Source organism: Hyaena hyaena, unplaced genomic scaffold (genome assembly GCF_003009895.1).
Source record: "Hyaena hyaena isolate Hyena2069 unplaced genomic scaffold, ASM300989v1 scaffold_373, whole genome shotgun sequence".
Classification (NCBI taxonomy): Eukaryota; Metazoa; Chordata; class Mammalia; order Carnivora; family Hyaenidae; genus Hyaena; species Hyaena hyaena.
Genome location: NW_024081005.1, coordinates 1,759,265 through 1,775,913, shown reverse-complemented (window position 1 = coordinate 1,775,913; position 16,649 = coordinate 1,759,265). Strand labels below are relative to the sequence as shown.

Below are 16,649 nucleotides of genomic sequence, written 5' to 3'. Positions count from 1 at the left end.
GAGGATTCTTGGCTGCATATTTTTACTGTTCATCACATTGAAGATTTCCTGCCATTCCTTTCTAGCCTGCCAAGTTTCAGTAGATAGGTCTGTCACCACTCTGATAGGTTTCCCTTTGTATGTTAGGGCCCTTTTCTCCCTAGCTGCTTTCAAAATTCTCTCTTTGTCCTTGTATTTGGCCATTTTCACTATGATATGTCGTGCAGAAGATCGATTCAGGTTACGTCTGAGGGGAGTCCTCTGAGCCTCTTGTACTTCCACATTTACTTCCTTCCCCAGGTCGGGGAAGTTCTCTGCTATAATTTGTTCCAGGACTCCTTCAGCACCTTTCCCTCTCTCTTCCTCTTCTGGGATTCCTATGATACGGATATTGTTGCGTTTGACCGTATCGCTGAGCTCTCGAATTCTTCTTTCCTGTTCCTGGATCAGTTTGTCTCTTTTTTTTGTCAGCTTCTTGTTTTTCTATAATGGTGTCTTCTGAATCACTGATTCTCCTTTCTGCCTCTTCACTCCGTGCATTGGAGGCCTCTAATTTATTATGTATCTCATTTATTGCATTTTTTAATTCTTCATGCCTATTTTTATTTTCCATTCTGTCTGTAGCCATAGTTTCTTTGATGTCCCCTATGTTTTGTTCAAGCCCACCTATTAATTTTACCATTATTCTTCTAAAATCTTGTTCAGTTATGCTGCTGATATCTGTTTTGAGCAGTTCATTAGCTGTCATTTCTTCTTGGAGTTTCTTTGGAGGAGAGCTCTTTCATTTCATCATTTTAGTTAGCTTTCCAGCTCTTGTTGGCTTTAAAGACCTGTTAATGCTCTCTGTATCTATGAGCGCTGCTATATCCAAGAAGACTCTTTGTCCAGGGCCTATCCTTTCAGAGAGTGTTTTTTGAATGGTATCTCTTGGTCTTCTTGTTGGGACCTTGGTTATTTCATTTTCCTATTCGTAGTGATATTTGGGACTCTCCACCTTGTGTACCCTGGCTTGTTTCTTGAGGTAGCTGTTAGAAGGCTTTCTCAGTGGATTCCGCGTCCTTTTTCTCCCAATCTCTCAGGTTTTGTAAGGTTTCCAATGGCTTCAGATCTTTTCCATGTGATGTATGGGCGCGAGTGCAAGTACAGAGCTCCTTACTTCTCCGCCATCTTGCCCCCTCGCCAGGTAAACTCAATTTTAAACCAAAGAATATAACAAGAGATGATGAAGAGCACAATATCATCATAAAGAAGTCTATTGCCAGCAAGAAGATCTAACAATTATAAACATTTATGCCCCAATTGAGATACCCAAACATATAAATAACATAACATAACAAAGAAACTCATTGATAATAATATAATAACAGCAGAGGTCTTTAACATCCCACTTACAGCAATGGACAGATCATCTAAGCAAAAAAAAAAAAAAAAGAAAGAAAGAAAGAAAGAAAAAAATCGATAAGAAAACAATGGCTTGGAATGACACAATGGACCAGATTGTCTTAACAGATATATTCAGAACATTTCACCCTAAAGCAGCCGAATACACATTCTTTTTGAGTGCACATGGAACATTTTCCAGAATAGATCACATAGTGGGTCATAAATCAGGCCTTAACAAATACAAAAAGATTGATATAATACCATGTATATTTTCTGACCACAAGCTATGAAACTTGAAGTCTACCACAAGAAAAAATTTGGTAAGAGCATAAAACATGGAGGTTAAAGAACATCCTGCTAAAGAACAAATGGGTTAACCAGGAAATTAAAGAAGAAATTTTTAAAAAATACATGGAACCAAGTGGAAATGAAAACACAATGGTCCAAAACCTTTGGAATGCAGCAGTCATAAGAGGGAAGTATATATCAATACAGGTATACTTTTAAAAGTAAGAAAAATCTTAGGTGCCTGAGTGGCTCAGTTGGTTAAGTGTCCAACTTCAGCTCAGGTTATAATCTCACGGTTTGTGGGCTTGAGCCCCACATCGGGATCTATGCTGACAGGTCAGCACAGAGCCTGGAGCCTGGTTCTGATTCTGTGTCTCCTTCTCTCTCTGCCCCCATGCTCTTCTGCATGCTCTCTCTCTCAAAAAGAAATAAACATTAAAAAAATTTTTTTAAAAAGCAAGAAAAATCTCAAATAAACAATCTAACCCTACATGTAAAGGAACTAGAAAAGGAATGAAGCGAAAGGCCAGCAGAAAGGACATAATAAAAATTAGAGCAGAAATAGATGATATAGAAACAACAGAAAAGTAGAACAGATAAATGAAACTAGAAACTAGTTCCTTGAAAGAATTAATAAAATGGATAAACTTCTGGCCAGACTTATCAAAAAGAAAAGAGAAAGGACCCAAATATATAAAATCACGAATCAGAGAGATCACAAACAACACTATAGAAATACAAACATTTATAGAAGAATATTATGAAAAATTATATACCAACAAATTGAGCAATCTCGAAGAAATGGAGAAATTCCCAGAAACATATAAACTACCAAAACTGAAACAGGAAAAAATAGAAAATTTGAATGGACCCATAACCAGAAAAAATATTGAATCAGTAGTCAAAAATCTCTCAACAAAAAAGGGCCGTCTGAGTGGCCCAGTTGGTTAAGTGTCCAAATCTTGATTTCAGCTCAGGATATAATCTCACAGTTGGTGAGTTTGAGCCCTGTGTTGAGCTCAGCATTGAAAGCAGGGAGCCTGCTTGGGATTCCCTCTCTCCTTTTCCCTCTGCCTCTCTCCTGCTTATGTTCTCTCTCTCTCTCAAAATAAATAGATTTTATTTAAAAAAAATAAGAAAAGTAAAAAGATTTTTAAAATTTCCCAACAAACATAAGTCCAGGGCCAGATGCCTTCCCAGGGGAATTCTACCAAATACTGAAAGAAGGTTAATATCTATACTTCTCAAAGTGTTCCAAAAAATAGAAGTGGAAGGGAAACTTCCAAACTTATTCTAAAAGGCCAACATTACTTTGATTCTAAAACCAAAGACCTCACAAAAGAGAACTACTGTTGTAGACTCTGGATCTGGAGTTCTCTCTTGTCCAGCAAAAGAGTGGGACACAGGATTAAAAAATGTGAGAGAGGCTAATGTCTGGGAGAAGACAAAAGCCCTGAATAAGGGTCTTGCTCCATTTTTATTAAGATCAGAAGGTTTACAAGCATGATGGGCATGCACAGAGAGACAATGAAACTATCAACATTAATTCATGGGCATGAACATTAACTCATGAGCGTGGGGAAAAGGGGGTTTTGGAGATATGCAATGTTAGGGGTTTGGGTCAATACAAAACAAGATTCTGGTGCTGGATGGAAAGTTGTGTACAGCAAACATGAGACCCCAACTCTGTTTACCCAAACTGGCCTAGGGAATAAGAAACACAGAGAATGCTACCTCAGGGTCAACAAGGCATCTTTCTTTTACTAATTAGCCCCTCTCTGGGAAACTTCTCCCCACAGCCATCTATAGCCCTATTTACCCGTTTACCTAACTTAGTCCTTCCTTCCTGTGAAAGCAGCTTTCTGCTGTTGTCCTATACCTTTTTCCTACACTGGGGGCATTTGCTCCATTTACCTAATCTTATTTACCTAATCTTGTTTACCCTAACTTGGATGTGTTCATCCCATGGCTTCCTAATTCTTTATGCCTTGTTAATCAATCAGTGCAGGCTCAGGGAATTCCTAAACTTCTTCCCCACAAACTATAGGCCAATATCTCTGATGAACATGGATGCAAAAATTCTCAACAAGATACTAGCAAACTGAATCCAACAATACATTAAAAGAATTATATACCATGATCAAGTCGGATTTATTCCTGGGCTGCAGAGGTGGTTCAATATTCATGAATCAATCAACGTGATACACTACATTAATAAAAGAAAGGATAAGAACCATATGATTCTCTCAATAGAAGCAGAAAAAGCATTTGACAAAGTGTAGCATCCACTCTTGATAAAAATCCTCAAAAAAGTAGGGACAGAGGGAATATACCTCAACATCATAAAGGCCATATACAAAAGACCCACAGCTAACATCACCCTCAATGGGGAAAAAACTGAGAGCTTTTCCTCTAGAGTCAGGAACAAGACAGGGATGCCCACTCTCTCCATTGTTATTTAACATAGAATGTAAGTCCTAGCCTCAGTGATAAGACAACAAAAAGAAATAAAAGACATCCCAATCAGCAAGGAAGAAGTCAAACTTTCTCACTATTCAACTTGATACCCTATGTAAAAAATCTGAGGGGCACCTGGGTGGCTTAGTCAGTTGAGCGTCCAACTTTGGCTCAGGTTATCATCTTGCAGTTCATGAGGTTGAGCCCCTAATCAGGCTTGCTGCTGTCAGCACAGAACCCTTGGGATTCTCTGTCCCCCTCCTTTTTTCCCTCCCCTACTTGTGCTCTGTCAAAAAAAAAAATATAAACATTTAAAAAAAAGAAGAAGAAAACTTGAAAGACTCCACAAAAAAAAAAAAATGGCTAGAACTGATTCACAAATTCAGTAAAGTTACAGAATACAAAATCAATATGCAGAAATCTGTTGCATTTCTATACACCAATAATGAAGCAGCAGAAAAAGAAATCAAGGAATTGATTCCATTTACAATTGCACCAAAAACCGTAGAATACCTAGGAATAAACCCAACCAAGAAGGTAAAACATCTGTACTCTGAAAACTACAGAACATTTTTGGAAGAAATTGAAGAGGACACAAAGAAATGTAAAAACATTCCATGCTCAAGGATTGGAAGAAAAAATATTGTTAATATGTCTGTACTATCCAAAGCAATCTACACATTTAATGCAATCCCTATCAAAGTACTACCAGCATTGTTTGCAGAGCTAGAACAATCCTAAAATGTGTATGGAACCACCAAAGAACCTGAACAGCCAAAGCAATCTTGAAAAAGAAAAGCAAAGCTGGAGCCATCACAATTCTGGATTTCAAGGATATTACAGAGCTGTAGTCATCAAGACAGTATGGTACTGACACAAAAACAGACACATAAATCAGTGGGACACAATACAAAACCCAGAAATGGACCCACAACTATATGGTTAACTAAACTTCAACATACCTGGAAAGAATATCCAATGGAAAACAGATAATCTCTTCAGCAAATTGTGCTGGGAAAACTGGACAGCAACATGCAGAAGAAAGAAACTGGACCACTTTCTTACACCATACACAAAAGTAAATTCAAAACATACGAAAGACCTAAATATGAGATAGGAAACTATCAAAATCCTAGAGGAAAACATAGGCACCAACCTCTTTGATCTTGGCTGTAGCAACTTCTTACTCAACACATCACCAGAGGCAAGGGGAAAAAAGCAAAACTGAACTATTGGTACTCATCAAGACAAAAAGCTTCTGCACAGGGGCACATGGGTGGCTCAGTCAGTTGAGCGTCTGACTTGATTCCAGCTCAGGTCAAGTTCCCAGGATTGTGGGATTGAGCCATGGGTCATGCTCTGTGCTGAGTGTGGAGCCTGCTTGAGATTCTCTCACTCTCCCTCTGCCCTTCTTCCCTCCACTCTCTCTCTCTCAAAATAAAAATAATAAAATAAAATAAAAAGCCTCTGCACAGCAAAGAATACAATCCACAAAACTAAAAGGCAGCCTACTGAATGGGAGAAGATGTTTGTAAATGACATATTTGATAAAGGGTTAGTATCCAAATCTGTAAAGAATTTAGCAAACTCAACACCCAAAAACACAAATAATCCAGTTAAGAAATGGGCAGAAGATATGAATAGTTATCTTTCCAAAGAAAACATACAAAGGGCTAACAGACATATGAAAAAATTCTCAACATTACTCATCATCAGGGAAATGCAAATCAAAACTATGATGAGATACCACCTCACACCTGTCAGAATGGCTAAAATTAACAACACAGGAAACAAAAGATGTTGGTGAGGACGTGAAGAAAAGGAATACTCTTACACTATTGGTGGGAATGAAAACTGTTGCAACCATTCTGGAAAACAGCATGGAGGTTCTTCAAAAAGTTAAAAATAGAACTACCCTATGATTTGGCAATTGTGCTACCAGGTGTTTACCCAAACGATACAAAAATACTAATTCAAAGGGGCACATGAACCATGATGTTTATAGCTGCATTATCAATAATTGCCAAATTGTGGAAAGAGCCCAAATGTCCATTGACTGCTAATGGATAAACAAGATGTGGTGTATATACACAATGGAATATTACTCACCCATAAAAAAGAATGAAATCTTATTGTTTGCAATGACATGGATGGAGTCACAATGTATCATGCTAAGCAAAATAAATCAGTCAGAGAAAGACAAATGCCATATTATTTCACTCATGTGATATTTAAGAAATGAAACAAGTGAACAAAAAAGAGACAGGCAACCCATAAAACAGACTTTTTATTATTATTTTGAGAGAGAGAGCAAGAACATGAGCAGGGGAGGGGCAAAGAGAGAGAGAAAGAGAGAATCCCAAGTAGGCTCCATGGTCAGCTCAGAGCCTGACACAGGGCTCAATCCCACAATGGTGAGATCATCAGCTGAGCTAAAAGCAAGAGTCCGATGCTCAACTGACTGACCCACCCAGGTGCCACCAGACTGTTAATGATAGAGAATAAACTAAGGGTTGATGGAGAGAGATATGTGTGTGTAGGGGGGGGATGCTAAATGGGTAGTGGTCATTAAGGAGGGCACTTGTTGGGATGAGCACTAGGTGTTATATGTTAGTGATGAATCACTGGCTTCTACTCCTGAAACAAACAAAAATAATTTTAAAATTTAGTGGTTTGAAGCAACAGTAAATGTTTATTTTCCTTTCATAGTTTCTGTGGGTCAGAAATTTGGGAGTAGCTTGGTTTGGCAGTTCTGACTCTGTGAATTTGCATAGAGTCCTTGGGTGTGTTTATAAAATTCTCATAAAATATTATTTATATTTCTCACAAAAGAGTAAAAACTTTTTGGAAAGAAAGACTTTTTATTTCCTGTAACATCAATATATAATACATGATGTTACAAATAGAGAGATACTAAATCTATTCATGATGAATAATGATTGTGAATCAGAACAGAACTCTGCTTTTTTCTGCTTAACTTGCTATAGTTATACATGATTTCATCTCTTCTCATTAGAATGATAAAGCCCCAAACCAAAAAAAAGTTACATGATACCAGATTACCATAGGGAATCTTCTCAGTTCTGAAAACAGTGAATTTTTCCTTGATATTATTGTTCATATGATATATCCATAAAGGAGATATTTTATTCCTTCTGAAGGGAAAGCAGGGGAATATTAAGTTGAATTCTTAGCATGTGATATTTAATGCACAGCCTCAATGCCAGTTTAAACAAATACATTTCAATCTTTTTCATTTCTATGGAAGTAATAACGAAATCTTGACACGTATTCCATTTCATCACAAAAGTCTTAAAAGCTATTTTTTCTTAAAAATAAAACTACCTAATTTAGAAACTTAACACCTGTGCCATTGTTTTTTTCTTTCTTCAATGATCTTTAAGATCGCAAAAGCTCTTCTTCCATCAATGATGAAGAGAAATCACGGCCACATCGTCACAGTGGCTTCAGTGTGTGGCCACGGAGTGATTCCGTATCTTATTCCATATTGGTAAGTATTATTTTCCAGCAATGCCATATAGATATATACATACATACATACATACATACATACATACATACTTTTAAGGGTTTATTAGACCTTAGATTCTAATCCTCATAGCACGGTTATCTATGAAACTGGTTGTAATTGTTTAAAATGGTTTTAGATTTCTGAAAACTCTGTAAAGCAGAGGTATGTACACAATGTCAAATATGTTTTCATCATATCCTTGAATGAGTACATGTTGATTAAAGAAACAGGGAACCCACAGACTAAGAAGCAAAACATACAGAAGTCCAAATGGACACAAATGTATGCCATAGCGTGCATGCCCAAGGTAAGCTAACTAGAGTGACCCCTGAATCAAAACATTTTCCAGTATGCTTATGCCATGAAAGATTTTGTGTGGATGTGTGTGGGGAGGGGGGGGGGAGAGAGAGAGAGAGAGAGAGAAACAGAGAGAGACTGAGAGAAACCATCTACCTGATTAATAGAGGCAGATAGTACACCTCATGATCTACCAAGGACACAAAGAGAAAGGTTGGGAGGCCCTGAGGATACACTATTGTGTAAAACATCTTTTCCTTATAAACTTCTTCAACGGCATCCCATTTCCTTACTTCTGCTTTATATTAACTTCATAGAAAATTTTAACTTGCTAACATGTGGTCCTGTTCCTTTGGTAACAGCCAACACATGAGTATCAGTGGGAAGGTGTAGAGGTGCATAATTAATGGATTTATTATTTACGTGTACATAATGTTTAAGGTTAAACTGTGTCATGGGCAAAATTACTTCTGACACCAAATGTAGTCACAGATATGGCTACATTTCATTGAAGTTAGGGAGTCATCGCAGACATACGGTGTTTCAAGCTGTCTCTATCATCTTTTTTTAATGTTTATTTATTTTTGAGAGAGACAGAGTGTGAGTGGGGGGGGGGGCAGAGAGAGAGAGAGGGAGACACAATCCGAAGCAGGCTCCAGGCTCTGAGCTGTGAGATCATGACCTGAGCTGAAGTCAGATGCTTAAACCGACTGAGCCACCCAGGTGCCCCTCAAATTGCCTCTACTGTCTTAAAATACAAGTAAGAATTTCACAGATTAAACGTTTGCTATTGTTTTAATGTTTAGAAATATGAAAACTCAATATAATAATACTTTCCCTTTTTCTCTTCTCCCTTAAAAAAGCAGCCTTTAACTTTACTTTTCTTCTTGTCACCTGGGTAAAACCTACAATGATTAGGGGCACCTGGGTGGCTCAATCGGTTGAGCATACAACCTTTGATTTCAGCTCAGGTCATGATCCCAGGGTTGTGGGATTGAGCCCTGTATCAGGCTCTGCTCTGAGCATGGAGCCTGCTTGGGATTCTTCGTCTCACACTCTCTGCCTCTCTCCCCCACTCTCTCTCTCTCTTTCAATAGATAGATGATAGATAGGTAGGTAGGTAGGTAGTTAGATAGATAGATAGATAGACAGATAGATAGACAGATAGACAATAGATAGATAATGAACCTTTATATAGATTATTATAGGTAATGCAGTTATGGGGCTTATGCTATACAACTTAATCCTTAAAACAGCCCGATATTTTATCACCTGCACTTAGAAACCAGAAAATCAGGGATGCCTGGGTGGCACAGTCAGTTAAGTGTCCAACTTCAGCCCAGGTCATGATCTCATGGCTCATGGGTTCTACCCCCGTGTCAGAGTCTGTGATGACAGCCTGCTTTGGATTCTGTGTGTGTGTCTCTCTCTCTCCCCTCCCCTGCTCATGCTCTGTGTGTGTGTGTCTCTCTCTCTCAAAAATGAATAAATATTAACAACAACAAAAAAAAGAAATCAGAGAATCAAAGAAGATAAAGTGATATGCTGAAGGCAGCACACACAAGCATACTCACACCACCCAAGGACTTTTTACTCCAGATTTTCATAATGAAATTATGAAGCCAAAGTGGCCTCCAGTGTCAAGAGAGAAACTAGCAACTCAGTTAACAAGAGAGGAGAAATGTATAGGGTCCCACAGAAGTTTCGATATAGATGTTAATTACGTAGTTTTTCTAAATATGTCTTTCTTGATTTGTATTTTTCAAAATAAAACAGCAATTAAAAGTCATGAGGCAACAGTTTGAAGATTGAATAGAAAACCTTACCTGTAGGGTGGAAAAGTGAGTGGTAAGCCAGTTAATACATTACTAGGATTTGCTCTATTGCTATCATTGCTAAGAAAGAAAGTGGTACATTTAAGAAACTGTAAATGAAAGTTGATGACCAAGTGGAAGATTTGGGATATTGGCTTCTATTTGTTCTTGAACCAAATCAGCATTGCCTTCTTACAGAAAGCTGTAGAATGTGTTTCACCTTATCTTGGCTAATGATGGTGTGTAATTCTCTTACAGTTCCAGCAAATTTGCTGCTGTTGGCTTCCACAGAGCTCTGACATTAGAACTTAAAGCCTTGGGAAAAACTGGAATCAAAACCTCGTGTCTCTGCCCAGTTTTTGTGAATACCGGGTTCACCAAAAACCCAAGCACAAGGTGAGGTCAAAGTCAAGTTAGGATGAAAATATGGCATGAGAAATTGACATGAAAACTGTAGAAGTTTTTAGGTGGGTCAATGAGAAATAGAAAAAAAAAACAAAAAAGGGAAAATGTTGTCTTTTTTTTTTTTAACGTTTATTTCTTTTTGAAAGAGAGACAAATCAAGAGTGGGGTAGGGGCAGAGAGAGAGAGGGAGACACAGAATCTGAACCAGGCTCCAGGCTCCAAGCTGTCAGCACAAAGTCTGATGTGGGACTGAAACTCACAAACCATGAGATCATGAGCTGGGCGGAAGTTGGACATTTAAAAGACTGAGCCACTCAGGTGCCCCAAAATGTTTTCTTAATGTTGCATTGCTTTTTTCACTTTTAAATGAGATGAACAAAAGGAAAAAAATGCGTTGAGGACTAGTAGGAATGACCAGATACCAATGAGTTAAGCAATTGGGGTTTATTTGTCATCAGGTTAAAGGTTCAACACACTCAGATGCCAAGAGGGAGTGAGGGGGTGGAGCAGGCTGGAGAGATGTTTTTTTTTTTAAAGCTTATGTATTCATTCATTCTGAGAAAGAGAGAGACAGAGAGGGCATAGGGGGAAGGGCAGAGAGAGAGGAGAGAGAGAATCCCAAGCAGACTTCTAGCTGTGCTCTTAGTGCACAGCCAGATGCAGGGCTTGAACCAACCAACCATGAGATCATGACCTGAGCTGAAATCAATAGTCAGACACCCAACCAACTAAGCCACTCAGGTGTCCCTGGAGAGATGTACTTAAGGGGATGTCAAGAATGTCTTCTCCTGGAAACCCTACCCCCAAAATGGATTATACTGAACTTCCCCCTCTCCCATTTGTGGTTCATCCTCCTCAAATAGAGTATGCAAAGTTACACATATATGCCCTTCCATTTTCCATGGTGCTAGCATGAAGTACTCCAACATTTTTCAAACTTGTCTGGTGCTAAGAATCATCACCTATGCTTCCATAAAAAATAAATGTTTTTAGGGTCTTCCTTAGAGATTCTGATTCAGTAGCCTGAGGTGAGCTCTAAGAATGAGTTGTTTTGTTTTGCTTTGCTTTGCATTATAAGCATACCTACCAGGTGATTCTAGAGACAGGTTTGGAAAACATTGATGTATTAAATATAATCACAGCATTTGATTATAGCCTTGATTACCATTTGATTACCATTACCACCTTGGCCTCTATAAAAATGCAAATGTTCCTAGAAGCAGCAATAAATTGAGTCCCTAATCCCTTAGTCAAGGTGAATTTCTATGACAACTTTGTTTCTGGTATGGGAGGATTTGAGACCATAAGAGAGGAGAAATTGGTCATGAAAGGAGAGTAAAAGGCAGAAAGGTGAGCCGAAGAGCACTAAAATTAAGATACCTTCTTCACAAATTTGCCTCAATTCTGGTATTTTTCTGCTGCAGGTTAATAAAATACACTAACCTTGCTAATCTGAAGCCAGTTTATTTCTGGAGGGGAATTAGTCCTAAATCTATTCATTCAAAGAGCTAAGAGATTCTTTTTTAAGCTTAGCCTCATTTGAAGCTACTGACTCTGAACCCTGAATTGTCTGGATTGTCCCTGGAGCTGTGGTCAGTCCCTGACAGTGGAGTCCTTAAAAGTGCTAGACCATAGACACTTAGAAATAATATAATATTTAAGTAAAAACTATGGTATGATTGGGACTCTGGGCTCAGTTTTCTTTAAAAAGCAAAGTGGGCCTAATAAAAACCCTCTTGGTAAGCATTTATGCTTAGTGTATGCCAAGAGAACCAGGTGAACTGGCAGAGAAGGTACAGTAGACGAGCAGAGTAAGGCTAATATAACCCCAGGTAGTGTGGATGCCTGGTAGCAACCCCAGGGGCTGACAGCCAATGCTGAAAATACACCCAGGCTGCTGGATTCTGAATATTCCTCGGCAAAGGCTAAAATGTCCATATACCAAAGAGAGGTTTGGCTCAGAGACTGCAATGATAAAACCAGCTAGCAAAAATCAGGGAGAGAAAAGGCAGAACCCAATAATTTAGAGAGGTATTGATTTCTATTACTCTCTGCTGGCTTACTACTCACTGCCTTGGAAACCCCAATCACATAATAATCTGTAGTAAATCATAGAATATGTCAGGGAAGGAGGTTTTAATATTCATAAACTGCTCACTTAACTCTTCTACACAACCTTTTTATTCACTGGCTGTTCAGCCCATGCCTAAACATCTTCATTTTGATGCAACTATTCCAAATCATTTACATTCTTTTTTTTTTAATTTTTTTTACAAATAGTTTATTGTCAAGTTGGTTTCCATATAACACCCAGTGCTCATCCCCACGAGTGCCCTCCTCCATGCCCATCTCCTCCCTCCCCCCCCCACACCCATGAGTCCTCAGTTTGTTCTCAGCATTCAAGAGTCTCTCATGGTTTGCCTCTCTCCCTTTCCCCCACCATTTTTCCCCTTCTACTCCCCCATGGTCCTCCGTTAAGTTCCTCCTAATCCTCCTATATGTGCAAACATATGATATTTGTCCTTCTCTGCCCCAAATCATTTACATTTTAAACTCTAATCATCGTCTTCCACTAATGGGCATTCTACACTGGGCCTGTGGTTATGAATGTTTCTCAAGAACCCATGTAGGGGTACCTGGGTGGCTCAGTTAGGTGGTGTCTAGCTTTTGATTTTGGCTCAAGTCATGATCCCAGGGTCATAGAATCAAGCCCTGCATCAGGCTCCAAGCCAAGCATAGATCTTGCTTGAGATTCCCTGTCCACCCCTCTCCCACTCCAACCCTCCCTCTCTCTCTCTCAAAAAAAAAAAAAAAAAAAAAGAACCCACGTACACAGTCTTCAGTATAAGCAAAGTCATACCTCCAGTTGCAATGCAATACTCCCTGTGTACATCTCGAACCCTCATTAAGTTGCATTATAGGCAATTCAGAGGTACATGTCAAGTAGTAAATGCCTTCAAATCCAGCTTGAAAGGATATGGGGTAACCCCAGAAGGGAGTATGCTTAGCAATAGCTTTGTATTAAATAAAACCTGAAGAAAGATGTCAGATGTTTCCTTTCTTTCCCATGAGTAATCCTACTCACTACTCTTCCTTGACTCTTCACATCTGTAATCTAATTCCTCTCCACCTTTTTGATATTTTGACTATGTAAGTGATAAAACATCCATCCTGGGTGTGAAAGTTTAAGACTGTGATAACAAAACATTCCCATGGCATGGGGAGGAGGTGCAGTCAGGCAGTGAATCCTGGGACCTTTAATTTTTTATTCTTATTTTTTAAAGATTTTTTTAAATGTTTATTTAGTTTTGAAGGAAAGAGAGAGAGAGCGTGAGCAGGGGAGGGTCAGAGAGAAAGGGAGACACAGAATCTAAAGCAGGCTCTAGGCTCTGAGCTGTCAGCACAGAGCCCAACGCAAGGCTTGAACTCACAGACTGTGAGATCATGACCTGAGCCAAAGTCAGAGGCCCATCTGACTGAGCCACCCAAGCACCCCAATCCTGGAACCTTTTAAATCCTGATTTGGTGACATGATAAGTTAATTCTCCTGCCTTTGTTAATTAAAATAACAACAACCCAAAAAAACCCAAAAACCTTTTTTTCTTCTTAATCATAGACTATGGCCTATATTGGAGACAGATGAAGTTGCAAGAACCTTGATAGATGGAATACTTACCAATAAGAAAATGATTTTTGTTCCACCATATGTCAATATATATCTAATACTAGAGAGGTAAGTACAACACAAAACATCTAAAATGCTAAAACACCAATAGAACTATTATCATGATGAAGAGTGATGAAGAGTCGTTCAGTTGTGAAAGATGCTGTAGAAACTCTCTGTGCCTGAGGAGAACGTTTACGTTTTCTCTGTTACTGCTTTATTCAATCTAAAGAAAAAAAAATGATTCATTTGCTCTAACATCTCAGTTTAATCTTTGCCAGAGATTATTCCAACTGAAGGAAAGACAGATGAAAGAGAACACAGGATCGCTAAAAATAAAGGGTCTGTTTAAAAGCCTCCTGGAGTTTTGACTGAAATTGCATTGAATATATTGGTCAACTGGGGAGAATTGACATTTACAATTTTGAGGCCTCCAATCCAAGAAAACAAAGAACACAAAATATCCTTCCTTTTTGCTCTTTTATCTTCTTTAATATCTCTACACACCATTTTATAGTTTTTAGCGTAAAAGTCTCACCCAGCTTTTATCAGGTTTATCCCAAAGCATTTCATCTTTTTTTTTTTTTTATGTTTTATTTATTTCTAGGAGAGAGAGAGAGAGAGACAGTGTGAGCAGGGGAGGGTCAGAGAGAGAGGGAGTCACAGACTGTAATAGGCTCCAGGCTCTGAGCTGGCAGTCGGCACAGAGCCCGACGTGGGGCTCGAACCCACGAACCGTGAGATCATGACCTAAGCGAAAGTCAGACGCTTAACCGACTAAGCCACCCAGGCGCCCCAAGCATTTCATCTTTTTTGATACTATTGCAAAAGGCATGTAAAACAATTTTTCTATTTCCCATTGTTTGGTGCTGGTGTGTGCGTTTGATTTTTGAATTTTATCTGGTATTTCAGCAACCTTGCTAAACTCATTTCTAGTAGTTTTTTGTAGATTCTAACAGACTTTTTTACAGATTATTTTAGATGATCGTATTGTTGGCAAATAAAGACACTTTTACTTCTTTTCCAATCTATATGGTTTTTCTTACTATATGACACTGGCTAGAATTTTGGATGCAATGTCATATAGGATTAGTAAAAGCATACATCCAAGTATTCTTCTTGAGCTTAGGAGAAAAGTATTTAGTATTTCACAATTAGGTACAATATTAGCTGTAGATGTTTTTTCATAGATGCATTTTATCATGTTGAGGAAGTTCCCTTCTATTACTATTTTGATGAGAGTATTTATCAAGAGTAAATATCAATTGTCAAATGCTTTTGCTGATGATATTAAGATCATATGTTCTTTCCATTTTAGTTTGTTGATATGGTGAGCTACACAGATTCATTTTAAAAAATAAGCCACCCCTGCACTGGAACATCTTTGTCTGAGTTTGTATCATGATAATATTGACTTCATAGAATGAGTTGGAAAGTATGCCCTCTTCTTCTCTTTTCTAGAATAGCTTGTATGGTATTGGCATTATTTTTTCTTTAAACATTTGGTAGAATTCACCCATGAAGCCATCTGAGCCTGCTGTTTTCATTATGGGCAAGTTTTTAACTATAAATCCAATTTCTTTAAGACCTATAAGGCTATTCAGGCTACGTATTTCTTCTTAGTAATGTTCATCCTTCAGAGAATTTGTCCATTTCATCTAAGTTGTCAAATTTATAGGCATATATTTATTCATAATCTTCCCTTATTGTACTTATAATATCTTTAGAATGTCTTATTCCTGATATTGGCAATTTACATTTTTATTTTTCTGTTCTCACCAGTCTGACTAGAGGTTTATTAATTTAGTGATTTTTCCAAAGAACTAGCATTTGGTTTCTTTTATTTTTTAATCCATTTTTTGTGATCTATTTCACTAATTTCTGTCCTGATCTCTATTATTCCTTTTATTCTGACTATTTTTGATTTAATTGTCTCATCTTTTTCTAGTTTGTCAATGTAGGAACTGAATTCATTGATTTTTTTTCCATCATAAGCACTTAGTATTCTAAATATCCCCCTGTGTACTGTTTTTAGTTCTGTCCCTCAAATTCTGACATACTATGTTTTCATTCATATTCCATTAAAATACTTTGTAATTTCCCTTTTGTATCATGGTTTACTTAGAAATGAATTTTTTTAGTTTTTAACTTTTTGGAGATTTTCTAGACATTTTTCTGATTTCTAATTTAATTAAACTTTGTATGACTTGAATATTTTAAATTTATTGGAACATGTTTAAGCTCAGAACATGGTTTATTTTGGTAAGTGTTCCACATGCACCCAAAAAGAATAAGTATTCTATATTGTTGAGTTTTCTATAAATGTCAGCTTAGGTCAAACTGGTTGATAGTGTTGTTCAAATCTTCTATATTTTTTACTGATTTTCTGACTGCTTATATTATCAGTTATTGAAATGAGGCTCAAATCTCTAGCTATTGTTGTGAATTTGTCTATTTGCTTTGCTTTGCTTTCCATTTTTGCTTCACATATTTTGAAGCATTTTTATTATGTGCATAAGCAATTAGGACTATTATGTCCTCTAAATGAATTAGCTGCTTTGTTGTTAAACAAGGATGTGACCTTGTTTATCCTTGGAAACATATTTTGGTGTGAAATCTACTGATATTACTATAACCACTTCAGCTTCTTTATATATATATTTTTCCAAATAGTTTATTGTCAAGTTACTTTCCATATAACACTCAGTGCTCATCTCCACAAGTGCCCTCCTCAATACACATCTCCCCCTTCCCCCCTCCACACCCATGAGTCCTCAGTTTGTTCTCAGCATTCAAGAGTCTCTCATGGTTTGCTCTCTCCCTCTCCCCC

The 16,649-nt window shown here is 37.8% G+C and overlaps 1 protein-coding gene across 2 annotated transcripts in view; it reads left to right on the top strand.

The window, feature by feature from the left end:
* The window catches only part of LOC120244186 (17-beta-hydroxysteroid dehydrogenase 13), a 33,767-nt gene that overhangs the window by 12,063 nt on the left and 5,055 nt on the right, over positions 1-16,649 (top strand). For both annotated transcript variants that reach the window (XM_039250574.1, XM_039250573.1), the window contains 3 exons: positions 7,512-7,618; positions 10,009-10,146; positions 13,772-13,888. In XM_039250574.1, the coding sequence (XP_039106505.1) occupies positions 7,512-7,618; positions 10,009-10,146; positions 13,772-13,888 (362 nt within the window). The remainder of the gene's footprint in view (positions 1-7,511; positions 7,619-10,008; positions 10,147-13,771; positions 13,889-16,649) is intronic.